We start from the raw sequence: 24,430 nt of genomic DNA on the forward strand, positions 1-24,430 counted from the left end.
CCCCCCCCTCCCACCCCCATCCGTCCGTGCGTCCGTCCGCGGCTTTGCACTTGAAAAGGCGTCTCCTTGGGAAGGAGGGCTGGCGTGCCGGGGAGGGGGCCTCGCCGGCGGCTTTGAATGAGGTGTCAAAGTCGCGGGGTGGAGCGGAGAGCGGGGAGACGGTTAATCCGTGAAAGGCGGTTTTGAAGTTCAGAGACTTTGCTCCTCTAGAGATGTAAATCAGACGTTGGTCGGCGCTGGGTCGCAGCCCCTCATTCAGGGCCCCACAGAGCCGTGCCCATGGAAACCCGGCGCCCGCCGTGGGGAACGCGGGGAGGGGAGGCGGCGGCGGCGGGGTGGTGCGCGGAGGAGCGGTCCCGTTTTCGCCCCTTTTTTTTTCTGGGAGGAAGGCGAAGGCGCGCGGAGGCGGGGGGTTGGGGGGCGGCCCGCTCTCGGCGGCCGGGGCGTGCGACCCGTCGCTCTCGCGCAGGCTTCAGCGGGCACCTGTGCCAGTTCGACGTGGACGAGTGCGCCAGCACGCCCTGCAAGAACGGCGCCAAGTGCCTCGACGGCCCCAACGCCTACAGCTGCGAGTGCGCCGAAGGTCAGGCCGCCCGCAGCCCGCCCCGGAGCGGCGCGGGGCACTTGCTATTATCATTATTATTCAAAAAAAAAAAAAAAGGAGAGAGAAAGAAAGAGGGAAATGCCCGCCCGCGCGGCCCCGAGGCGGGGGGATCTCGAGCCCTCGCCGCCGGGAGGGAGGGAGGGCCGAGGCGGCCGAAACCCGAGGCGGCGGCCCCGAACAGTGGCTCTTTTGTGGAGCGGCTCCCGCCAGAAATCTTCCGGCTGAATGGCCTCTCATTAGCGACTCGCTGATGCCGAGTCCCCGTGTCGTTGTCTCCCCCCGCTCCCGCCTCGCTCCCCGCGCCATGAAAAGCGGCTGTGTGGGCCCGGCGGGGCCCGCTCAAAGCCGCACTTTGTCCTCGCCTCCGAGGGAGGGCGGCCGGGCGGGCGGCAGGGCGGGATGCGGCGGGGACGGGGCGAAGCCGCGCTCGGAGGAGCCGGGTGGCGGCGGCGGCGGCGGCGGAGGAGGGGGGACTGGGCCGGGGCCGCGGCTGAGGCCCCGTCGGCGACGTGCAGGCTTCTCCGGCGCCCACTGCGAGGTCGACGTGGACGAGTGCGACCCGGACCCGTGCCACTACGGCACCTGCAAGGACGGCGTGGCCGCCTTCGCCTGCCTCTGCCAGCCGGGCTACACGGGCCACCGCTGCGACGTCAACATCAACGAGTGCCAGAGCCAGCCCTGCAAGAACGGCGGCACCTGCCAGGACAGGAACAACGCCTACAACTGCCTCTGCCTCAAGGGCACCACGGGTGAGGAGCCGCCGCCGCCGCCGCCGCCGCCGGGCCCCGAGCCGCGCCGGCGCGACGGGCAGGCCGGTCTCCGCCGAGACCGCGCCGGCGGGGCCCGCGCGCGGCGGGGCGTCGCTCAGCGCCCCTTCCCGCTTCCTCCCTCCCGCCCCGTTTTGCCCTCCCAGGGCCCAACTGCGAGATCAACCTGGACGACTGCGCCAGCAACCCCTGCGACTACGGCAAGTGCATCGACCGGATCAACGGCTACGAGTGCACCTGCGAGCCGGGCTACACAGGTGAGACGAGGCCGCCACCGCCCGCGCCGCCAGCCGGCTCTTATCCGGCCTCCCGCGGCACGGAGTGGGCAGGAGGGACGAGGAGCCCCCAGGGTGACGTGTGAGCAGACATGCCGGCCCGCCTCCCTCCCCTCCCCGGCGCGGCGGAGGGGCGAAGCTCGGCTCCCCCCACCCTGGACCTTGTTGGCGATTCCAGCCCCAACCCCGCAAGGCCGAAAAAATAAATAATTAAAAAAAAAAAAAAAAATCAAAGGGGTTCGGTGGCGGTTCTCCCGCTCCCATGGGTATCGGGTTGCCGCCTCGTCCGACTGGTTTGCTGCACGGCCGCCGGCGCGTTTGCCCCGCGCGGCCCCTCCGCGCGCCCGCCGCCGGGAGCGGCGAACAAGGCCTGCCTTTGTCGCCCGCCGCGGGTAGGGTTACGGGCTGAGATCGGGCCTCCGCGCTGTTCCCCACCAGCACCCCGGGCTGGTGCCGCCCGGGGCACAGCCTCCTCCTCCTCCTCCTCCTGCGCGGCTCCCCGCGGGAGGCTCGTGCCTCCGCCAGCCTCGCTGCCGCCGCGGTCGGAGGAGGATTTGCCCCGTCTGCGCGGCCCCGGGAGGCCGGGCGCCACGACGCGGTGCTGCGCGTCGTGTTTCTCATCGCTCTCCCCTTTCCCCAGGGCGGATGTGCAACGTCAACATCGACGAGTGCTCCAGCAACCCCTGCCACAACGGGGGCACGTGCAAGGACGGCATCAACGGCTTCACGTGCCTCTGCCCCGAGGGCTTCCACGACCCCAAGTGCCTGTCCGAAGTGAACGAGTGCAACAGCAACCCTTGCATCCATGGGAAATGCCACGATGGGCTCAACGGGTAGGCTGGAGGGCACGCGTGCTGCTCTGCATGGAGGCTGCTTGGATCCGAGGGTAGCCCCAGGAAACTGGGGCTCATGATGGGTTAGATACAGGACCAGCATCCATCCCCAGTGTCGGTGCTATTCCGTGCTCTGTGCTAGTCCTGGAGAGTGTTTCTCTATGTAAACACGATTAGGGGTTTGGTGTTGCTACAGTAAATACGTGAAGGCTGATGGCAGTGGTGATGGCAAGGTCAGACCAAATCCTGCATCTTATGCTCTAAATTTTCCCCAAAGCTACAGGTGTGATTGTGACTCAGGCTGGAGTGGGACGAACTGTGACGTTAACAATAACGAGTGTGAATCCAATCCCTGCATGAACGGTGGCACCTGCAAGGACATGACCAGTGGCTACATCTGCACCTGCAGGGAAGGGTTCAGTGGTAAGGGCAAATCCAAGGAGGCTGCCTGATTCCTTCCATGGAGGGTGTGGGTGGAGCTTTGGGTGGACATCCCCATGATGCTGGGTGTACTGGTGGCTTCGCAGTGTCGGTAAGAGATACCTGGTCTTGATGGGAGAGGTGGTAACGCAAATTATTTTAGGGTTCTTCAACAGAGTCCAGGCTCCCACAGCTTGAGCGAAGAGTAGAATGTGCTTCTGTCATCACCACATCCCCAGCATACCCTTGGCCCCCTCCCACGATGACATCTCCAGCAGAGCCAGTGTCTCACATACATTTGTTTTTTTTTAACGCAGGACCCAACTGCCAAACTAATATCAACGAATGTGCTTCGAACCCATGTCTGAATCAGGGGACGTGCATTGACGATGTCGCTGGCTACAAGTGCAACTGCCTCCTGCCCTATACAGGTGAGACAGCAGATAGCTCCCCCCACCAATGGCAGTACTCAATCCCTTGGGCTCCTGCAGGGCTGATGCTTTGTGTAGTTGCAAATCAGTCTCTGATGCTCGTGTAACGAACCTGCTCTTCAGCAGGCAGAATTCCTTAGAGCAGCTTGCAGCGGCTGCGAGTTTGGGGCTGCCCGCGGTGTGCACGGCCGCGTGCAGGGCGGCAGCGGTGGCTCCACCTCCCCATGCCGCAGCCCAGCCCAGCCTCACTAGAGGAAACGTGAAGGAGCTTTCGGAAGCGGTCGGCCAGGGCTTCCTCCCTTCTCTCCTGCTCAAGGGGGCTGAGCACAGAGAGGCGAGGGCTGCTCAGTCGCAGTTGGAGCCTGTCCGTCAGCCATCCAGGGAGCGGCGGGGGAAAATGCACAGCAGCTGCTCTGGCTCGGCCCTGTTGCTTTTGTGGGTCCATGCAGCGAGCAGCCCTAGTTATCTGCTCCGAATTGCTGGAAAAACAGAGCTCAGCCTGCCCATGCGAGGGCCTGTGGCTGGGGGGGATTCTGCTGACCTGATTCCTGTTTGCTGGCCTCCGGCTTCCTCTTGCACAAATCGGCAACCTGTGCACAATTGTAGGAAGTCGTGACCCATTTCCCGTCTTCGGCAGTAGCCATAGAAACCCCTGGGGGGATGGGGAAGGGGTGAGGCAGGCAGTGGAAGGCTCTGGAAAATAGCAAGGGCCAGTTTGGGAGATACTGGCTGACAAGGAAGATAAGGGCTTGCAGGGAATGTGTCCCTTGGCTGGGCGTAAACAGGAAAAGCGGCTGAGTGGGGGAGCGCAAAGGGGGAAAAGACACCCCAAACTGCCCTTCCCTTCCAAACGAAGCATGCAGCTTTTTAATGGACCCCAAGCTGTAACAATTCGAAGGGTTCGAGGGGAGCTGGGGGTCACAGAAGACCCAGGATAGTGGAGAGATTTGGCACTCCCAACCTCCCAGGAGTGCTGGAAGGGGTCCAGGAGGCCAGGCCCATGGCCCTGCAGCCTCCATCTGCTGAGCTCAGCCCCAGGGGCTGCAGAGGAAGCCCAAACTCTTGCCCGAGGGCTGAAAGCGGCTCAGGACACCTGGGGAGGGTGCTGGGCATAGTGAGAGGATCACGGGCTCTGCCACCTTCCCTTCCAGGGGGATGAGAGGGTGTGGGCAGGCCGTCAGCCCTTCGTGTTTGTCCCATCACAGGAGCCACGTGTGAGGATGTGCTGGCCCCCTGTGCCAACAGCCCCTGCAAGAATGGTGGCGAATGCAGGGAGTCAGAGGACTACGAGAGCTTCTCCTGTGGCTGCCCATCTGGCTGGCAAGGTACCAGGGCATGGCCAGGGCTTGGCCTGGCATTTCCACGCCAGGATAGTCCCAGCCAGCAGGGTTAATCATAACTAGCATCCTCAGGTGCTTTTCTTTCCTCAGTTACTTGGGGAATGAAAGAACAAAGAGAGGTGGGAGTGTTGCTTGGGAGTGATTGCAGGGGTGTGGAAACAGGGCATGTAGCTGCCTGCACGACCCGTCAGCGGGGAGTAGCCCTGCACCATGTCCATGCTCACAGGAGCTTCAGACCTCCCCTGTCGCTTAGCAGGGATAAATTGGACACAACCCATCACCTGCCCTGTTCACAACGGCTGTTTGCTGTGAGGGCTCCAGCCCCTGGTTTGAATTGGGCAGTGAGGAACACTTCTAGGGGCCACGGGAGTGGCATCCCTAGGGCTCTTGCCAGTGCTTCCCAATCCCTTAGTATCTGCCCCATTCTGTACTGCAGGTCAGACATGTGAGATCGACATCAACGAGTGTGTGAAGAGCCCTTGCCGAAACAGTGCCACTTGCCAGAACACCAACGGGAGCTACCGCTGCCTTTGCAAGGCAGGCTTCACTGGCCGCAACTGCGACACCGATATCGATGACTGCAAGCCAAGTAAGACCATGGGCTGCTCTGGGGAGCGTGCTCAGCCCTGTCCCGAGCAATCCTCAGCCCCTTCTGGGCCCAAGATGAGCTCTCCCTGTGCGGAAGAGGGCTGCTGCCTCTATTCAGGTGCAGACCATGGCACATGGAGAGAGCTCCCATGGAGCCAAGCCCTGCTCAGAGGTGTTTTGAATGTCTCAAGCGTGCCTCAATTGATCTGCATCGATCCAAGGCACAGCAGTAGCCAACAAGAAGGAGATTATGGGGGGAAGTGATGTACAGGCAATAGGCAGGAGTGTACTCCTTGCCCTGGGTTACCAGAGCAAAGGTGGCTCTTTGCTGAGCTGGCCTCTGCCTGTCTGCTGGCTCTGTCCCTGCCCTCTGTGCAGCAGAGGGACCTGTGCTCTGGGGCAATGCTGCAGGGCAGCTTCTAGACAGGGCTGTTGTGCTGGGGCTGGACTCTTTACATTTTAATGTGCCTCTCCCTTCTATGCAGATCCATGCCACAACGGTGGCTCCTGCTCTGATGGTGTTGGCACCTTCTTCTGCGAGTGCCTGGCTGGTTTCCGTGGGCCCAAGTGCGAAGAAGACATCAATGAGTGTGCCAGCAATCCCTGCAAGAATGGTGCCAACTGTACTGACTGTGTCAACAGTTATACCTGCACTTGCCCCTCTGGCTTCAGTGGGATCCACTGCGAGAACAACACACCAGACTGCACGGAGAGGTACTGGCCAGGAGATGCAAGGCACTGTACTTGCTATGGGCTCAGCCTTTATCTGGGCTACCTACGCTGAATCAGGACTAAAGTCCCTATACTGCCTTGTAACCTTGGGCAAAGCCTTACAGAGGGCCTGTTGCTCGTGCTCTGTGCTCGCAGGGCCTTGCTGCTGGGCCTCAGCATGGAGCACATCACCTGAGGGCAAACCACGGTGACTCAAGGGAATGTTATGTTTGTGTTCCCAGCTCCTGCTTCAACGGAGGGACCTGTGTGGATGGCATCAATACCTTCACCTGCATGTGTCCACCTGGCTTCACGGGCAGTTACTGTGAGCACGACATCAATGAGTGTGATTCAAAGCCATGCCTGAATGGGGGCACTTGTCAGGACAGCTACGGGACATACAAGTGCACTTGCCCCCAGGGTTACACTGGGCTCAACTGCCAGGTACAGAACACCTGGCCTGCCAGTTACCCCAGCATCTCTCATACTGCTGATCCCAGTGGCTGTCAATACACATTGGCTGTATCTGACCCTCCATCCCTTACTCTCCTCTCCCTAGAACCTGGTGCGCTGGTGCAACTCCTCTCCCTGCAAAAATGGAGGCAAGTGCTGGCAGACCAACAACCTGTACCGCTGTGAGTGCAACAGTGGATGGACAGGGCTCTACTGTGATGTCCCCAGTGTCTCCTGTGAGGTGGCTGCTAAGCAGCAAGGTAACTAACTCTCTGCCATCACTGTCTGCTATCCTGCAGCCATGTGCAGCCTCAACAGGGCTGGGGTTGTATCCCCAGGAATAGTCACCTGTGCTGCTAGGCTCTGCAGCTGAGTTCTTGTTTGGGGGATCTTTGGCACAATGCAGAATGATCTTAAGGAATGCTGTAGTGTGCACCCACCACCCCAGAGGCTGCAATCCTGGCTGCAGCATTCCCAGTCGGACACATGGGATGAAGTGTGGCCAGGACTTGGCTCTGTGGTGCTTGCCTATTGCTGAGGTCCCCGTGTCTCACTGTGCTCTCCCTGGCAGGTGTCGATGTAGCACATCTCTGCAGGAACTCGGGGCTCTGTGTGGACACTGGCAACACTCACTTCTGCCGCTGCCAGGCTGGCTACACTGGCAGCTACTGTGAGGAGCAGGTGGATGAATGCTCCCCCAACCCCTGCCAAAACGGAGCCACCTGCACGGACTACCTCGGAGGCTATTCTTGTGAGGTGGGTGTCATGCTGGGCACCCCCCCAGCAGAGAGAGCAGGGCTCTGGGTGCTTCCCTGCCTGCAGCAGTTCTATCACTGATTGAATTGGATCCCAGCCTGTTCTGTGCTTGGAGACCCACCAGAAGAAAGTGCCAGTTACTGCCTTTCTTCTGCAAAAGGAGCTACCCAAACTTTAGACTGGCATAATGCCTCTGCCAAATTAAAGGCTGAGGGTGTTTCCTGGGTTTCTTTTGGAGCTGCTCTCCCATGCAGTGCTGCGGCACAGGGTGAGGGCAGCAAAGGATGTGTTTGGCCCTTTCAGTGGGGTTATGGTAGTTCCTGAGGGCAGGGGCTGAAACAGATCAGGTGTTCACATATCCCAGGAACCATCTAGGAACTCACATCGAATGGGACTGTTACTGGAGTGAACATCTCTAACAGTTCCCCTCTTCTCTTCTTGCAGTGTGTGGCTGGTTATCATGGAGTTAACTGCTCAGAAGAGATCAATGAATGCTTGTCCCACCCATGCCAGAATGGAGGAACCTGCATCGATCTCATCAATACCTACAAATGCTCCTGCCCTAGAGGGACTCAAGGTAAATTAATTCCCCAGGCTGGGGCATTAGTGGGCTGAGTACTGATATCCTTGGTATCTGCTCATTAGCCGCTCAGGCTAGCAGAAGCAAATGCAATGGTAGACGTTTGTGTTTGCTTGCTAGCTTAGCCATCAAGGCCACGTAACCTTGGACTCAAGCTGCATGGTGCTGCATGCTTCCTGCCAGAACAGTGGCTTAAACTGCCTCTGAACTGGTCAGGCTCAGCCCCTTTGCAGGGAGGTTCACTCAAGGGACCACCGGGCACCCCGATACTGTTTGATGAGCTGTGTGGGTTGTTCCCCCATTTCTCTAGGGGTGCACTGTGAAATCAATGTGGATGACTGCAGCCCTTTCTTTGATCCTGTCACCCTGGGGCCCAAGTGCTTTAACAATGGCAAGTGCACGGATCGGGTAGGTGGCTACAGCTGCATCTGCCCCCCTGGCTTTGTAGGGGAGCGCTGCGAGGGAGATGTCAACGAGTGCCTGTCCAACCCCTGTGACGCGCGCGGCACCCAGAACTGCGTGCAGCGTGTCAATGACTACAAATGCGAGTGCCGGCCTGGCTACACAGGTGAGCACCACGTCCTTCCCGCTCCCACAGCACCCAGCCCTGCAACCCCCAGCCGTCTCACACACGTTCCTCCCTTCGCAGGGCGCCGCTGTGACACAGTGGTAGATGGTTGTAAGGGCAAACCCTGCAAGAACGGCGGAACGTGTGCAGTTGCCAGCAATACCGGCCGTGGCTTCATCTGTAAATGCCCCCCGGTACGTATCTGCTCCTCTCTTGTGGTGAGCAGTGCACAGGCCTAAGATATTGCATGAGCCCTGCAAATCAGCCCTATGCAGAGAGCTAAGTAAGATATCACCAGTTTGGGTGATCCTTTCTTTCCAGCAGTAGATAGGGGCTCTCGCAAAACTCTCAGAGTAAAGGGCCCAGTATTGCCTCTGGAGCTATAGCCTCTGGGGGTAGCTAGGTGCAGGCATGAAGAGGAGAGGGTTTGTTGCAGGTGTTCACGACTGGGAGGTGTATCCCTCTCTTCCTCACCAGGAATGAGGCTGGGTCACTGTCAAAGAGAAGGAGGTGGCTGAGCCGTAAGGGTATGGGGGGTAGCTCTGTAGAACAGACTCCCTTCCACCTGGCCTGATGGACCATTATTTGCACCACGTGAAGCTGGACCAGCCAGCTTTGGAGAAGAGCCCCCTTTCATTTTGAGGGGGGTGGTCTAAAAAGGTTTATGCTCTGGACTATTTTTGTCCATCACTAGTTTCAGGGGAAGCCCCAGATCTATGCCCTGTTTATGTCTATCTGATTAACTAGGTTTGTACTTAGTTTCCCAGAACACATGAGTGTTTTATGCTACTATCAGGGCTACATCAGTGATCCTAACTCCTTCCTTGCTGTCACCTCCCCAGGGTTTTGTTGGTGCCACTTGCGAGAATGACTCCCGCACCTGCGGTAACTTGCACTGCCTGAACGGTGGCACCTGCATCTCCATCCACAAGAGCTCCAAGTGCATGTGCACACCAGCCTTCACGGGTCCTGAGTGCCAGTACCCAGCCAGCAGCCCCTGCAATTCCAACCCCTGCTACAACGGGGGCACCTGCGAGTTCTTCAGCGATGCCTCCCCCTATTACCGGTGCAACTGCCCTGCCAACTTCAATGGCCTCAACTGCCACATCCTTGACTTTGATTTCCAAGGTGGGATTGGGCAGGATATCATCCCACCCAAAATCGAGGAGAAGTGTGAGATTGCAGTTTGTGCAGGGTATGCTGGCAACAAGATCTGTGATGGGAAATGCAACAACCACGCGTGTGGCTGGGATGGAGGTGACTGCTCCCTCAATTTCAATGACCCCTGGAAGAACTGCTCCCAGTCGCTGCAGTGCTGGAAGTACTTCAACGATGGCAAGTGCGACTCTCAGTGCAACAATGCTGGCTGTCTGTACGATGGCTTTGACTGCCAGAAATATGAAGGGCAGTGCAAGTAAGTGACTTGCTTCTTGGTCCTCTTGCTTTAAAGCCGTGACCTCTCTCTATGTTGATCATCTGGGGATATTTTCTGGTTGTATCTGCTAAAGCTCTGAAGTTCAGATCTGTTATTTTATAGCTTATTTTGCTTTCCACATGCTGTTCTGCTGTATATGGGGCTGCATCTCAAGCCACCATGCTTCCCTGTGGTGTTACTGAGTTTTATATCCACTTATAAGCTTTCTGTGTTTGCCTCTTTCTGGATTGCTTCCCTATCCTGGCCTGTATCATGCCATGGTGAATATCTTCCATGCTATCCTTGCTTCATCCATCATGCCCTGCAGGCATTCACCACTAAATTCTGTAAACCACTAGAGTAACACAGTGAGTTTTAGTGTAATGAAAGCTCAGATGGAAGACCAGCCAGAAGGCATGATGATGTTAGCATCCAGGCATTTACCAAACATTGTTTTTGGCAACAGCGGGAACTCGGTCTCGGATTCCTGGACAAACTCTGGTTTGAGTAACTATTCTGTGTCCCTACATCTTCTCTGAGTCACAGTAATTTGTCCTTGCTTTCTGGCACATAAAATGCTGCTTATAATTTAACAGCTGCTATCCTTCACCCTCCAGAGGTGTACAGTTTGCAGCGCTGCATGAAACAATTCCCTTTTATGTGAATCGGTTTAGTGTCCATCAGGATGAGTAGTGCTTACATGAAAGAGATATCCTTGTGAAACACAGATTATTTTCTCAGCAGACAGGTAATCTGAGCAGTACTTAGTCTAATATATCCTTCTGCCTTTCTTTTTCTTCTGCGCAGCCCTCTGTATGATCAGTACTGTAAAGATCACTTCTCAGATGGTCATTGTGACCAGGGCTGCAACAATTTTGAGTGTGAATGGGATGGTCTGGACTGTGCCAACAATATGCCAGAGAAGCTTGCAGACGGCACTCTGGTCGTGGTGGTCCTGATCACTCCGGAGAACCTGAAGAACAATTCCTTCAATTTCCTCCGGGAGCTGAGCCGTGTGCTGCACACCAACGTGGTCTTCAAGAAGAACCCTAAGGGAGAGTATATGATCTTTCCATACTATGGCAATGAGGAAGAGCTGAAAAAGCATTACATAAAGAGGTCAACAGAGGACTGGTCAGATATGTCTAGTGCTGTCATCAACAAAGTAAAGACCAGCCTCTACTCCAGAGCTGGCAGAAGGCAGAAGAGAGAGCTAGATCAGATGGACATCAGAGGGTAAGGGGGATCAATGAGTTCTTTTTTTTTTTGCTGAGCAGCCTTTGTTTTCTGCGTTGATAATAGTAACATGCTATGAAGAAAAGGATGTAGGCCAGATAATTGTATTTAGATGTTGCTTTCTGTATGAATAGAAACCGGATTTTGCTCGTATGTGGGAAAAGCGAGTGATTGCTCACGAGTCCCTGTTACAATGCTGCAGCAGCTCTCACGGTTAAAGGAGTCTTGTGTATTGTTAGGAGCCGGGACTGGGCTGGGTGGGGCCTGGAAGCAGAGGCTGGTCTGACCATCTGTCTGACTTCAGGAAGTCATTAAGTTAAGCCTCAGTTTCTCCCTGGGAAATGCTTTCTGTAGCTTTGTTGTAAAACTCAATTACTGCAAACTGTAAGCGTTTGGAGATCTTTGGTATAAACATATAGATCCAGCCTTCTCTCTCTCTGTGGACTCAATCAAAAGTCTTGAAACCAAAGGAGTTATAGCAAGAAAATTGATGTGAAAAGATCTTAAAGGCTCCCATATAGCATTCTTATTTAAGAAGCTGTAGCATCTGGGTAATTTTAAAGCACTGTTAAGCAGAGACTGCTGTGCGCTCCTGTAGACAAAGAGTTAGACTTCACTTCATTCAGATAAATCCAATACACCATCAGTGTGAGCTGCAGGGCTTGGGCCACAGAGAAGTAAAGAAATTAGTTCTCCCTTCTAATAGCCACTGATGTAGGGTTAAGGAGGGAAGGGAGACTGGTCTTATCTATCTTTTCAGTGTGATCATCCTTCCTTATTTTTCATTGACTCTTCTCTCACACAGATCTATCGTTTACTTGGAAATTGATAACCGTCAATGCATCCAGTCCTCTTCCCAGTGCTTCCAGAGTGCAACTGATGTGGCGGCTTTCCTGGGTGCCTTGGCCTCCCTTGGCAACCTGAACATCCCCTACAAAATAGAAGCTGTTAAAAGTAAGTGCAGTTGGCCAGATGGAGGCAAGAGACAACTGAAACTTTCCAGTCTTATCCATGTCTGGTTATTTGTCAGCTGGCTCAGATAATGTACCTGGGCACACTCTGGTTTTTATAACCTTGCATTTATTTTTTCCTTAAGTCTGTTTTTTAAAATAATACAAAAAAATAGTTTATTATTTTTGCTTATTCCAGGTTTATTTCAAAATCATTATGCTGTAAAAGTTTAAGAAAAAAAATCAACCAGCTCCAATCAATCAGTGACATGCAAGGAGTTGAAGTTTGTATCTTGAAAATCCCCCCTAAATCCTTTTGTCTTAACAGCTCAATGCAAGCGCAATGATTTGAAGTTTGCTAATCCTTTTCCTTAAAGGAGAAAAAAGTAAAGCTGTCTCCTGATGCAGCTGGCTTGCGCAGTGGAGAATTTGCCGATAGTTTGCAATTCTGATTAATAGCATATAAAATGACCTTATTTTGGGGGGTGAGGGAGCTGATTTGGATCAGCCTTAGGTACCTTTATTAACTAATTTTGCTTCATTTCCACTCTGTCACTGGTTTGCTATGCAGCTTAATGTCTCAGCATCTCTTTGTGCCCCACTGTTTTTTAGGTGAAACAGCTGAGCCCACAAGGAACTCCCAACTGTATCCTATGTATGTGGTGGTGGCTGCACTGGTCTTGCTTGCTTTCATTGGCGTGGGGGTACTGGTATCTCGTAAGCGGCGCAGGGAGCATGGGCAGCTTTGGTTCCCTGAAGGCTTCAAAGTGACAGAGTCGAGCAAGAAGAAGCGACGAGAACCACTTGGGGAGGATTCTGTTGGACTGAAGTGAGTAATCTGCTTGTTAGCCCATTAAACACAGTGGACTGGGGCTGTTCGGGAGCTCTTCTCAAAAGAACTCATTCGAGTTTTGTTCTTTAGTGCATCATCTCGTAATGGGGGGGAGGAGAATAAGGTTTCTTAGAGTCTTGCATGGGGAAAACAGTGTGCCAGTTTGGAGGAGGATTTAACTGCTTCATGGTCTATTTGCACTTGGCTTTAAAAGAAAAAAAAAAGCAGCTTGAGGGAAGTTTTCTGGAAATTGCCATGTTCATTTCTTGTTTCAGTTTTTGCATGTAGATAAACACAGTCCATTACACACCAGTTCTTGCAGAGGAGTTAATTTCTTGCATGGTTTTATTTTTAAAGACCCCTCAAAAATGCTTCAGATGGCACACTGATGGATGACAACCAAAATGAATGGGGTGATGAGGAGACCTTGGACACCAAGAAGTTCAGGGTAGGTTAAGTGCAAGACTTCCTTTTTGTGTTGCAAATAGTTGTTTGCTCGGTTTTGACACGAAAAGAGCAGAGTGCTGTGAGAAACAACAGAATGGAGCACCCGTAGGGGCCCAGCCTGTGCTGCTCACCACTCCTGAAGGCTCCTTTTCAAACCTGTGTCTGACAAATGCAGCTTTGTGACCTGCAGAACTTTCCAAGTTACAACTCTGTTTCTGTCCTCCTACGCTCGTCTTTTGCATTTTTCTTGGTGTTCATTTGTCCTTTCTCAGTTTGAGGAGCAGGCAATGCTCCCTGATACAGATGATCAGACAGATCACAGACAGTGGACTCAGCAGCACCTGGATGCAGCTGACCTTCGTATATCCTCTATGGCACCTACTCCACCACAAGGTGAAATTGATGCAGACTGTATGGATGTCAACGTTAGAGGTCCTGGTAAGGCGGAGTGCTTTCTCTTGCTCTGATACTTGTCACTTAATCTAAAATCTTCATTCCTTGCAGGTGAGCAATTCCAGACAGACCTACCTATTTCTATTTCTAACATGCCTGTTACTACCCTCTCAGCCAAATGTAAAGGAGTCAGTGCTAGCCATTTTTCTACATTGCATGGTTATTGTTCTGCATGCTTTAAATAGGCAGACCCTCTCACATTTTGCTTTCCATAAGATCTCTTTGTTTAATCACAGCAATGGAAATTAGAGGACACAGAAAAAGTAGCTATTAAATCATCCAGCTTCTCTCTCTGCTAATCCAAGATTCCTCCCCTTCTGCCAAACTGCACATTTCAAGATCATCTTTTCTTTAACTGTTTTAATAGTAAATAGATTTTTAATTATTCAAAACATTTGATCTTACCCCACCACTGTGAATTTGTCTTCTGAAATAATTAAAATATTTAAGGCTATGCTGTACTGTACCAAAGTTTGCTTTCAGCAATCTTCCATATAGGTTGCACCTTGTATGTTGCAATGTCCAAGCTTGCAGACAAAATAGGAAGAACAGTGAGTGATGAGATGCCACTAAGGAATTTCAGATCCATATCAGAGGAAGGATATTCATGTTTCATGTTTAGAAGCAATCAGGAACTCAGTCTTCATGCACCCATGAGAATAAGCAGCTATTGCAAGCAGAACATCTTACTGAGCTGTCTGCATCACAGATGGGTAAAGCTTTTTTTCACCGAGTTCCTCTGTGTTTCCCAGATGGCTTCACCCCCCTCATGATCGCCTCATGCAGCGGTGGAGGGCTAGAGACTGGCAACAGTGAAGAGGAAGACGATGCCCCGGCGGTCATCTCAGATTTCATTTACCAAGGCGCCAGCTTACACAACCAGACTGACCGCACTGGTGAGACAGCGCTCCACTTGGCTGCCAGGTACTCTCGCTCCGATGCTGCCAAGCGCCTGCTGGAGGCTAGTGCCGATGCAAACATTCAGGACAACATGGGCAGGACTCCTCTTCACGCAGCAGTCTCTGCTGATGCCCAAGGAGTCTTCCAGGTACTTTAATCTTTAGCCACTAGACTCGAGGTGTTCTGCTGTCCTCCTCTGTCTGTAGGGGAAAGTACTACCTGTGCTACATGTTGTCAGTCATACGACTGACCCTGCCCTTGCTTGACGAAGTCATAACTTCCATGAGAATTTATTCTATAGTCGGTTTTGCCCTAGTAATTACTGCCCTGCAAGGTACAGTGGTGAAGTCTTGAAGAGTGAAGCCTCTCTTATCTCAGCAAAGCATCAGTGCAAGCTATCCCTTAGTTGCTCTCCTGATGCACACCTGCCCTGGACAGCAAGGGGTGACTCCAGGGACCCTGCCCCGGAAGGGGGATGCTAAGCTGTGACACATGGGTATCTCTCTGGAGTCTCTGCCATCCGTCTCTCCTAATGTTTGCATTTCCTGTGCTTTGATCTTGTTGCGGCAGATTCTTATTAGAAACAGAGCAACTGATCTTGATGCCCGAATGCATGATGGGACCACTCCTCTGATCTTGGCTGCTCGCTTGGCTGTGGAGGGCATGCTGGAAGATCTGATCAACTGCCATGCAGACGTCAATGCTGTGGATGATCTAGGTATTGCAGGCAACTAAAACATTCCTCCTCAGAGGCAGAAGGAAGAGGCTGCTTGCTATTACTCTTACCACTTGCTAATGCATCTTGTATTTCATGGTCTTCCTTCACAGGCAAGTCAGCACTGCACTGGGCAGCTGCTGTGAATAATGTTGAAGCTGCAGTAGTCCTCCTGAAGAATGGTGCCAATAAGGATATGCAGAACAATAAGGTAGGGGTCTTCTAGGCTGGCAAATACACAGGAAAAGAACTGCCTCATGAGTATGTTAAAGGGCAATTTTTGCCTGAACTTCAAGATTGTCTGGCACTGAGATTCTCATTTGGTTGTTCTGCTGTGGTTGAAGCTGTTGGATTTAACCTGAAGCACTAGTGTGGGATTTGGTCTTATGGGTGATGTTGATGGCCTGTACAGTGCTTGGTGAGGGGTAGGATACAATGTTACTGTGGCCATCTACCTGCATGTTATGGGTCACTCGTAGAGTTCTTGGTTTGATATCAGTACAAAGAGATGGCTCAGCAGAATTAGAACAGACAGCAGCAAAACCTCACCAGAGGAGGGACAGTTGCAAGTCTCTCTCACCCAATTCCATGGTTTTGGGCATGGAGCTCGGGACAGTATTAGCCAGGAGAATCTGTGAACATAAAACCAACTGTCTTTGCTGGGTTTCTAGGAGGAGACCCCACTGTTCCTCGCAGCCAGAGAAGGGAGTTATGAAACTGCCAAAATCCTCCTGGACCACTTTGCGAACCGCGACATCACAGACCACATGGACAGGCTACCACGGGACATTGCGCAGGAACGCATGCACCACGACATCGTGAGGCTGTTGGATGAATACAACCTGGTGCGGAGCCCGCCACTGCACAATGGCCCGCTGGGGGCTCCCACCCTGTCCCCACCGCTCTGCTCTCCCAACAGCTACATTGGCAACCTGAAACCCACTGTCCAGGGTAAGAAGGCCAGGAAGCCAAGCACCAAGGGCATGAGCTGCAATGGCAAGGATTCCAAAGACCTCAAAGCCAGGAGGAAAAAATCACAAGATGGAAAAGGATGCCTGCTTGACAATTCCAGTGTATTGTCACCAGTAGACTCCCTGGAGTCACCTCATGGGTACCTGTCAGATGTAGCCTCTCCTCCACTGATGACCTCTCCATTTCAGCAGTCCCCTTCCATGCCTCTGAATCATCTGCCAGGCATGCCTGATGCCCATATGAGCATCAACCATCTCAACATGGCTGGGAAGCAGGATATGGCCATGGGGAACTCCAGCAGGATGGCCTTTGATTCCGTGCCACCACGTCTCTCTCACCTGCCTGTCTCCAGCCCCAGCACAGTCATGAGCAGTGCCCCAATGAATTTCTCCGTTGGTGGAGGTGCCAGTCTGAATGGGCAGTGTGAGTGGCTCACGAGGCTGCAAAACGGCATGGTCCAGAATCAATATAATCCAATGAGAGGCAACATGCAACCAGGGACGCATCAGCAAACACAAAGCCTTCAGCATGGCATGATGACCTCCCTGCACAATGGCTTGCCCACCACAAGCTTATCACAGATGATGAGCTATCAGGCCATGCCTAACACCCGGCTGGCTTCCCAGCCTCACCTGATGCAGAGCCAGCAGCTTCAACAGATGCAACAACAACAGCTGCAGCAACAAAACATGCAGCAGCAGCAGCAGTCACAACAACCCCAGCAGCAGCCACCGCAGCAGCAGCCACAACAGCATCACAACCCCAGCTCCAATGCTAGTGGCCACATCAGCCAAAATTTTCTTGGTACCGAGCTAAGCCAGCCCGACATGCAGCCGGTGAGCAGCAGTACCATGGCAGTCCACACCATCTTGCCTCAAGATTCCCAGATGCTGCCCACACCTCTGCCATCCTCCCTTGCACAGCCCATGACCACCACACAGTTTTTAACTCCGCCCTCTCAGCACAGTTATTCCTCCCCCATGGACAACACTCCCAGCCACCAGCTCCAGGTGCCTGATCACCCATTCCTAACACCATCTCCAGAGTCACCAGACCAGTGGTCGAGCTCCTCTCCTCATTCCAATGTGTCTGACTGGTCTGAGGGGATCTCCAGCCCTCCCACAAGTATGCAGTCACAGATGGGACACATCCCCGAAGCCTTCAAGTAAAAGACCATGTTTCAGAGACGCTGATGCTCAGTGGGAATTAGAAGCTCAAGGGAGATCTTTTTTAAAATGACACTGGATGCTTTTATTAAAGGATCCTTTTAAAAATATGTTTTTATACAAAATAAAAAGACAAATTAATTTTTTTTTAGTATTTATTTATGTACTTTTTATTTTACATGAAACACTGCCTTTTTTATTTATATGTTCTATTGTTAAGAACTCAATGTGGGACACATCAGTTGTGTTCCAAGGAATCAAAAAAATGAGATTTTTACGGAACATTCTCTTTTGTTTTTTGGGGGGTTTTTTTCATTGTGTTAATTTGAGAGGAAATGTTTATCTAAAGCTATAAGCAATGATTCATGATTCCAAAATACTATTAACTTATTTTTTTTTCTCTTACAACCCAGAAAAAGATGCGAGAAAGAAAAGGGAAAGGGAGAATTAACTACAATTACTGCTTTTTAGGGGGGAAAAAAATTAAGTATGAACTGATTTTTTGAAATGTACTTTAAAATGTTTCCTTGACCATTATATCGGAGAGGACGTTTTATGGTACTGGTCATGAATCTTTGTTTAAAGTTTCAGTATTATGTAGTTGTACATTTGCCTTGATAATAGAAATTCTTGTTCTCTCTCTTTTTATATATATATAAAAATATATATTTAAATGATTTTTATGATCAAAAATCCCAAGATTATAGACCTGTAACAACAGGTTCTAAGCTAAACAAAAATCTACAAAAAATGAATGCTGCCCAAAAACAAAGAATATTTGTCAAACTTTTTAAAAAGCAAACCCATAATTGGAGTTTATACACAAAGGAAACTTCATTTTACTTTTAAATATCTTTACAGGCGATCTTTTTTGGTTTTGTTTTTTGCAGTTGAGTAACTGTTTAAGAAATAAATGCTGAGATTTGAACGTTTAGAACCACATCCTTATTTTAAGGATGGCCTTACCTATTTTAAAGAAGGCCTGTCTGTTAATGCAGACAGGCTGAGAAAGTACAAAGCATTTTAACGCTGCCACCACCAAGTGTTCACCTGTACACGCAGGTCCTGCGGCAGTGCTGGTTGCTGGGTGTTCAGCAACGGCACTGCCAGGCTGGGGGGACGCTGCACTGCAGCAGCAGCAGGGCAGACGGATCGCGCAGCCGAGCCTGTGTTCGGAAACGTTGACATTCTGTTCTTGTTAGTCTGGAGTGATGCATCTTTTTTTATATTGATGTACACTTTTGTAGAGGTGTGGGGAACACACAAAAAGAAAAATATGTAAAATATAGTATACGCCTGTGGCAGATTTAATGTTTGTAAATATGTTTTTTTAAAGAAAAGGTGGATTTTGTTTCAAAAATCTAAATGATCAAGTCTTAAATATATCATAAATATATCACCTTATAGAGGTGTTGGAATTTCCCTCACTTGGCTGCAAAGTTAAGGAGACAGACTATGATTAGATATGCATATGAGACATGCAGATAGACAGCAATTACTCAAGGAAACCTAAGAAAAGGGAAACGTTCCTTGTTCCTGTTTATTAGAACACCAAAAAACAATGGATATATCTCAAAGCACAAAGCTTTGTTGAACACTCATTTTAGTTAACATTTCAGAGCGTTGTTATTGTGACATCCTTAACATGAGTGATTTAAACATCACGTGGTGTTAAATTTTACTATGTTTTATAAACTAGAGTGTAGTTTAAGAAAAGATATCTTCTGTAATAAAGTTATCTACATGCAAAGTTGTAGTTTGCAAAAATGATGTATTTTTTTGGTTAACTGATTTGCAATAAATGATGCTTCTGGGCATCTAGATTTTACTAAAACTGGAACTTAGTGTTTCTGTTGCGAATTGGTTGAAATGCTCCCATGGCTCGGCACCCATTATCCGTCAGTATTGGAGGGCTGTTTCTTAGGGCTGCGTGCTGGTACTCTCCTAACGTGTTCTCTGCCTTACAGATCCGGGAGGGCTTTGAACAATGAAAGTTTCTCCTTAACTTGCGCAAAACACTCAGTGACTTCAGAAGTTTGATTCGAGCAAGGCAGGAGGGGACTGAAGAGGCTCTAACCCAGACGGGAGTCGACCCAGGCAGTCTCTTACCTGTGCTGCAGACACTCATGTCAGCAGGTGCCTCTGCCATTAGGTCAGGATCTAAAATGGGAAGTAGTGGAAATGTTTTAAACAACCTTTTTTTTCACAGACATTCCAAATACTTTATTCTGTCACTTAAAAGCACTGTCTCCTTATCAGTACTGTTAGTTTTTTAGGGGGATTCTCTGGCTGATGAGACAGCCAAGAGTGAATAATGGCCACATGCTTTTAATTACACAGGGTCTATGGAAACAGAGCCCTCTATGAGTGGTATTAAGAATTATGTATACAGCCTCCTATTTCACCACAAAACAGCATATGGCAGAGCTCTCAAATGTGGTCGCTTGCGCATATATCATAAACAAAAGACATCTAAAGACAGTGCTGAGGGAGATGCAGCACCAAAGTGAAAGTACTGCTTAGGTCACTTGGTGGAGAAACCTTGTCACACCGTAACACTTTCTGTATTTGGTGCACTCGGAGTTTTAAGGTAATTTATTTTAAATGTTCCTTTTCCCCATGAGGACTCTACAATGCAACTGCAAAGTCCTCAAATACCTGGATATAAATAGCCAGCTGTAGACCTCCTCCCACATCAGATAAGCCTGGTAGCTCTTGGAATGCTGGTATTTTCTGCTCCACAGCCAGGGAGGGAGAAGGCATGTGCATACATGCACCAAGTATCCAGCTCTGGATGGATTCAGGGTCTTCAAACATTTGCCATACAGCTGGCTGGAAGCCAATGCCACAGTGTTCTTTTTGCATTAAGAGTCCTCTGTCAGACTCTAAAAGCTACCCCAGTTGACATAGCAAATGCTTGTGTTCCCATCATCTGTCCTTAGCATTCAATGTAAGCTTAAGTGAACCATTCTCTTGGGTTTCTGTAATGCTTACCAGTTCCAAGCATTTTGTGTGCTTTCAAGTAAGGGTGAAATGCAGCTCCTTTGGATGCAAGGGCGGTGATGGTCAGTATGCCCTCCATGCAAACTTAGTGGAAAGGGCTGCTTTGAAAACAAATCCCTCATCTCCCCCCAGAAGGAGGTGGTTCATTAGTGAGGACTTCCATGACCACTAGGGATACCTATCTTAGCTCTAGACAGGCTTCCTTAGTCACATCCTTTCCCCAGGCTGTGCCTCACTGTGTCCCATCTGGGATATGCGGGATGAACTGTGTCTGCCTTCATCACAATTTGCACGTGTGCAGGCCATGAATCATGTTTAGGAACATCCAGCTTACTGTTCCCATGCAGCCCATCCTTCCAGGCTCATCCCACCATTCATGCTCTGCACAGTACTCATGCCCATGTCTGTCTGCAAATACTGCATGCCTACATATTTTCAGTGAAACCAGGATATACACGTGTTAATATGAGGCATTGGAAAGACCTCCTCCTTCCCCTACTCTTATCTGGTCTAGGATGTAACAGTGGTCACCCAGGGTCAAGACAGGAATTTCGCCTGGAACAGGTGCAAAAAAGGGCTAGGAGGATGCACAAAACACATGACATTACAAGAGGTAACTAAATACACTTGGCTAGTTTAAAGAAATGAGGAGTTGCAAAGCATGTAATTTCCTGTAATCTGTGAGTGTTGGTCAGAGGGACAGAAAAAGGGAAGAGAGGGCTAAATACCTAGGAAGGAGGCAAAACAAAAAGGTCTGCATTGGCACATGAGTAAACACCAATAAACTGATCACAGAATAATTCAAGACAGCCATCAGAGAAGGATGCCTAAGCACTAGAGGAGTAAAGATATGTCATATTCTCCTGGTGGGAGGTAAGTTAATAGTGCCCTATGAGTCTTTGCTTTATGAAGGCGCATGATGCCCCACAAACTCCTGCCAGCCCCTCATCCCTGCCTCTTGGAGTCCCTGGTGGGTACAGGAGACAACCTTGGGGGTCACAGATCTCCAGTTGGGACAGAGGCAAAGTCAAATGAGAAACAAGAAAAATGGTCCCATTTTCAACTTTTCCATCCAAACTCCTGCCTTTCCCACAAACTCTGTATTCAGCTCCTCCCAGCCCCTTCCAAGTAACCAATGTTGTCTGACTGCAAGCTCAAGCCCTCTTGTCTTTAAAAAATGCTGGGAGATGAATGGTTCACGACAACTACAGCTGTTTGGGGATTCCAGGTGAAAACAGCTACAGCTGAGAAGCAAGGAAATGGCATTCTAGGACGAGGGAAGAGTTCAGAAGTGCTTGCACAAAACGAGATTAGCACCGAGCTGTTCTGATGGTAAGCAGGTTGTTGCTACAAGGAACCAAGAAACCAGTGCATCTGAACTATTTGTTTACATGCTGGAGGGCTTGGATTTTTTATTCTTTGTTTTCATTATTCCTGCTCAATTAGATGGGACATTTAGAAATTGCTACTCTGTATTGCTTTTACCTCCAGGCTATTGGTGTTTGCTTGGAAAGTTGCTAACAGCTGTTTGAATCCTGATTGCTGAATTCTTGCTGCAGTTCAAATCACCCCCTTAAGAATGCACACAAGGAGCCAAATTCAGCCAGGGTGCAGCCTCTCTCCAATTACACCTGGGTTAATGTGGCTGGGGTAGTCTGAATAAAGTCAGCAACTGAGTAAATAAACAAAGCTCAGCTTGTCTTAGTTGGCTAACTTGACACAGAATAGTGATAGAGAAACTCTCCTTTAGCTATTGCTCCTGTTTCTGAATGCGGAGAGCAAGCTTTTAAGTGCAAGCTCTCTGGGGCAGGGCTGTGTTGCCTGCAATATGGCTGGATATATTACCAGAATTTAATGGCAAAGGTCAGTATGTCTTGTATTGTACCCCAAGTAAGCTGATAAAAAGGGAGAGAGAAGAGGACATGCTGTTCTCCTCCCTTCAACGTGCCTTATTTGTGATGTGTCACCCTCAAGTCCAAAATTAGTTTCAATTGACTAGTACAGCAAATCAGTTATAAAGCTTTATGATAGAAAGGGATTCTATATCTTAATGTAACAATTTTTTTATATAATTGTATATTAAACAGGAAAGCAGTCAAAGTGAGATCCCATCATAACTTAGTGCTTGAATTGTGTATATAGGTTAAATATATAATATAAATAGATATTTATAGATACAAGTGTAAGCTGATGATGATATTTACCTATATATTTAAAAAGCCAGTCAGGCTAACTGAAATCATGTTTCCTCAGATTATACCTGTTGGGGAAAATATCCAGGGAGGACATGGGCTTTATCTGCATTTCACGCCTGTGTAGGGAAATGGTATTTGACAAGCTGGTTTATAAGAATGTTCCTACAAAAAGAGAGAGATGAAAGGCACTTTAAAAATCACAGTGCTGCCTCTGGTTCCCACAGCAGCATCAAAGTGCTGCTTCCCCTGCTTGGACAGCACTTTGAGGATATTACTGTGCTTTAATGATCAAGCGTGCAGAAAACAGCTCTTGCACTGATAATGACCCTTGATTAAGATGTTTGTTTAGGTCATTTGTATTTTCCCCTCCAAAGCTTGTTGTTCAGTGTGGAGTGTGACAATACAGGCACCGTGGCTGCCACTTGTACACAAGCTCTCGTAAACAAGACATCGTTCTTACGTTTGAACAATAACTCCCCCCTTAAAAGCTTTGCGTTCGTGTGAAACAGATCCTCAAAGCAGAATTAGGACACAGAGTACAGCGGAGTGAAGATTTTGGGCTTGCGCATAATGGTGTTTGATATCCTGATACTATCCCAGCTAAAAATGGAACACGCACTTCTCCGGAAAAGTGCTTTTGTAAGCCTGCGAAATAAATGCATCGCGTCGATAGCAGCGCGCAGAAGGGCTGGACTGCGGCACCAGGCACCTGCAGGTTTGGGACGCTTGTGTGCTAGTCCTCCATGTGATCAATATCCCCTTGACATGATGAAGCATCAAATTAAAAAAAAAAAGAAGAAGAAAGAAAAGAAATTAAGCCCACCTGTATTTGTGAGACCGGGACTTTGGCCACCAACAACGTGAAGGAGGGCCGCGCTTTTCTTGTACCTGCTGCCACAGGTCTCCGGCGCGCTGGGCTCCGGCGGCCCGGTGCGACCCAGCGCTCGGGGCCCCACAAGCCCCCCGGGGAGGAGAGCGGGCTGGCGGGGCGCAGGCCGCGGCCGGGCCCGCCGAAGGCCCTTTCCCTCCGCCAGGCGCACGCCGGTGGTGCTTTATCCCACCCTGGCGGCCTCCTCCGCCAGTGCAACCGGCGCCGCCGTTTCTGATGGAGCCGCGGGGAGTCTGGGGGGCTCGGGGGATCTCCGCGGAGGTTGGCGGGCCAAGGAGGCCGCTCCGCGTCCGGCCTCGACGGAGGCTGCCGGGGATGGCAACCCGCGCGGGCCCCGGGGCGAGGCCTGCCGGGAAGGGGCTCCGGCTCCCCGTGGGAACGTGGTTCCCGAGGGGCAGCGCTCTGTAAAAACCCCAGTGAGGGAAGGATGATTCCCCACATGCCTGACGGAGGCCTCAGGCCTCTCGCGGGCCTCCATGCAGGCGGGCCTTGCCGTGGCAGCCACCTTGGGGTGTGCACTGGGGCTAAGGGCTGGGAACACTGGGGAAGGGGATGCTGAGAGCCCCACACCCGGCACAGCAGCCGCCACCGGGGGGGGGGGGGAGGGTCCCACCAGAGAAAAGGGGGGTCCCCCCACTCAGTCTTGGGGCAGCCTCCCGAGGCGGGACTCGAACCCGCGGCTCCGGAGGGCGCAGCCGCACTGCGCACGCGCCACACCGCGGCGCAGTCAAAGCGGCTTCCGCTTTCCGACTTCGTTTTCTGTCCGCCGACACTTCTGCCGCGCCACCTTCCCCTTTAAGCCACCTTCGCCTTTAAGCCGTCTCGCCGCGAAGGCGGAAGGGGCGGGGACTGCGGGGGGCGGTGTGAGCGAAACACAAACAAGCGCGCGGTGCCGGGCCCGCCCGCGCCGTGACGTCACCGCGCGCGCGGCG

General features: G+C 51.0%; 1 protein-coding gene and 1 long non-coding RNA gene across 4 annotated transcripts in view; one reads left to right on the forward strand and one right to left on the reverse strand.

Moving 5' to 3' along the window:
• The window catches only part of NOTCH1 (notch receptor 1), a 42,235-nt gene extending 22,990 nt beyond the window's left edge, over positions 1 to 19,245 (forward strand). The window contains exons 10-34 of one of the 3 annotated variants that reach the window (XM_062591212.1): positions 470 to 583; positions 1,120 to 1,353; positions 1,518 to 1,628; positions 2,287 to 2,479; positions 2,757 to 2,902; positions 3,217 to 3,330; positions 4,536 to 4,655; positions 5,107 to 5,259; positions 5,744 to 5,972; positions 6,212 to 6,413; positions 6,529 to 6,682; positions 6,994 to 7,178; positions 7,623 to 7,755; positions 8,069 to 8,326; positions 8,408 to 8,520; positions 9,169 to 9,740; positions 10,548 to 10,976; positions 11,782 to 11,930; positions 12,539 to 12,755; positions 13,116 to 13,206; positions 13,478 to 13,643; positions 14,411 to 14,706; positions 15,129 to 15,276; positions 15,387 to 15,484; positions 15,945 to 19,245. In XM_062591212.1, the coding sequence (XP_062447196.1) occupies positions 470 to 583; positions 1,120 to 1,353; positions 1,518 to 1,628; positions 2,287 to 2,479; positions 2,757 to 2,902; positions 3,217 to 3,330; positions 4,536 to 4,655; positions 5,107 to 5,259; positions 5,744 to 5,972; positions 6,212 to 6,413; positions 6,529 to 6,682; positions 6,994 to 7,178; positions 7,623 to 7,755; positions 8,069 to 8,326; positions 8,408 to 8,520; positions 9,169 to 9,740; positions 10,548 to 10,976; positions 11,782 to 11,930; positions 12,539 to 12,755; positions 13,116 to 13,206; positions 13,478 to 13,643; positions 14,411 to 14,706; positions 15,129 to 15,276; positions 15,387 to 15,484; positions 15,945 to 17,414 (6,095 nt within the window). In that variant the 3' untranslated portion in view covers positions 17,415 to 19,245. The remainder of the gene's footprint in view (positions 1 to 469; positions 584 to 1,119; positions 1,354 to 1,517; positions 1,629 to 2,286; positions 2,480 to 2,756; positions 2,903 to 3,216; positions 3,331 to 4,535; positions 4,656 to 5,106; positions 5,260 to 5,743; positions 5,973 to 6,211; positions 6,414 to 6,528; positions 6,683 to 6,993; positions 7,179 to 7,622; positions 7,756 to 8,068; positions 8,327 to 8,407; positions 8,521 to 9,168; positions 9,741 to 10,547; positions 10,977 to 11,781; positions 11,931 to 12,538; positions 12,756 to 13,115; positions 13,207 to 13,477; positions 13,644 to 14,410; positions 14,707 to 15,128; positions 15,277 to 15,386; positions 15,485 to 15,944) is intronic. The other 2 variants (XM_062591215.1, XM_062591214.1) reach the window with 2 other exon arrangements.
• LOC134148750 (uncharacterized) lies at positions 18,934 to 23,636 on the reverse strand. The gene is made up of 2 exons (XR_009960269.1): positions 23,433 to 23,636; positions 18,934 to 19,571 (listed from the first exon to the last, which is right to left on the reverse strand). It is a non-coding gene; the product is annotated as an uncharacterized LOC134148750 (long non-coding RNA).
• Positions 23,637 to 24,430: the final 794 nt, after the last annotated feature.

Source organism: Rhea pennata, chromosome 18, assembly GCF_028389875.1.
Source record: "Rhea pennata isolate bPtePen1 chromosome 18, bPtePen1.pri, whole genome shotgun sequence".
In the NCBI taxonomy this organism is placed as follows: Eukaryota; Metazoa; Chordata; class Aves; order Rheiformes; family Rheidae; genus Rhea; species Rhea pennata.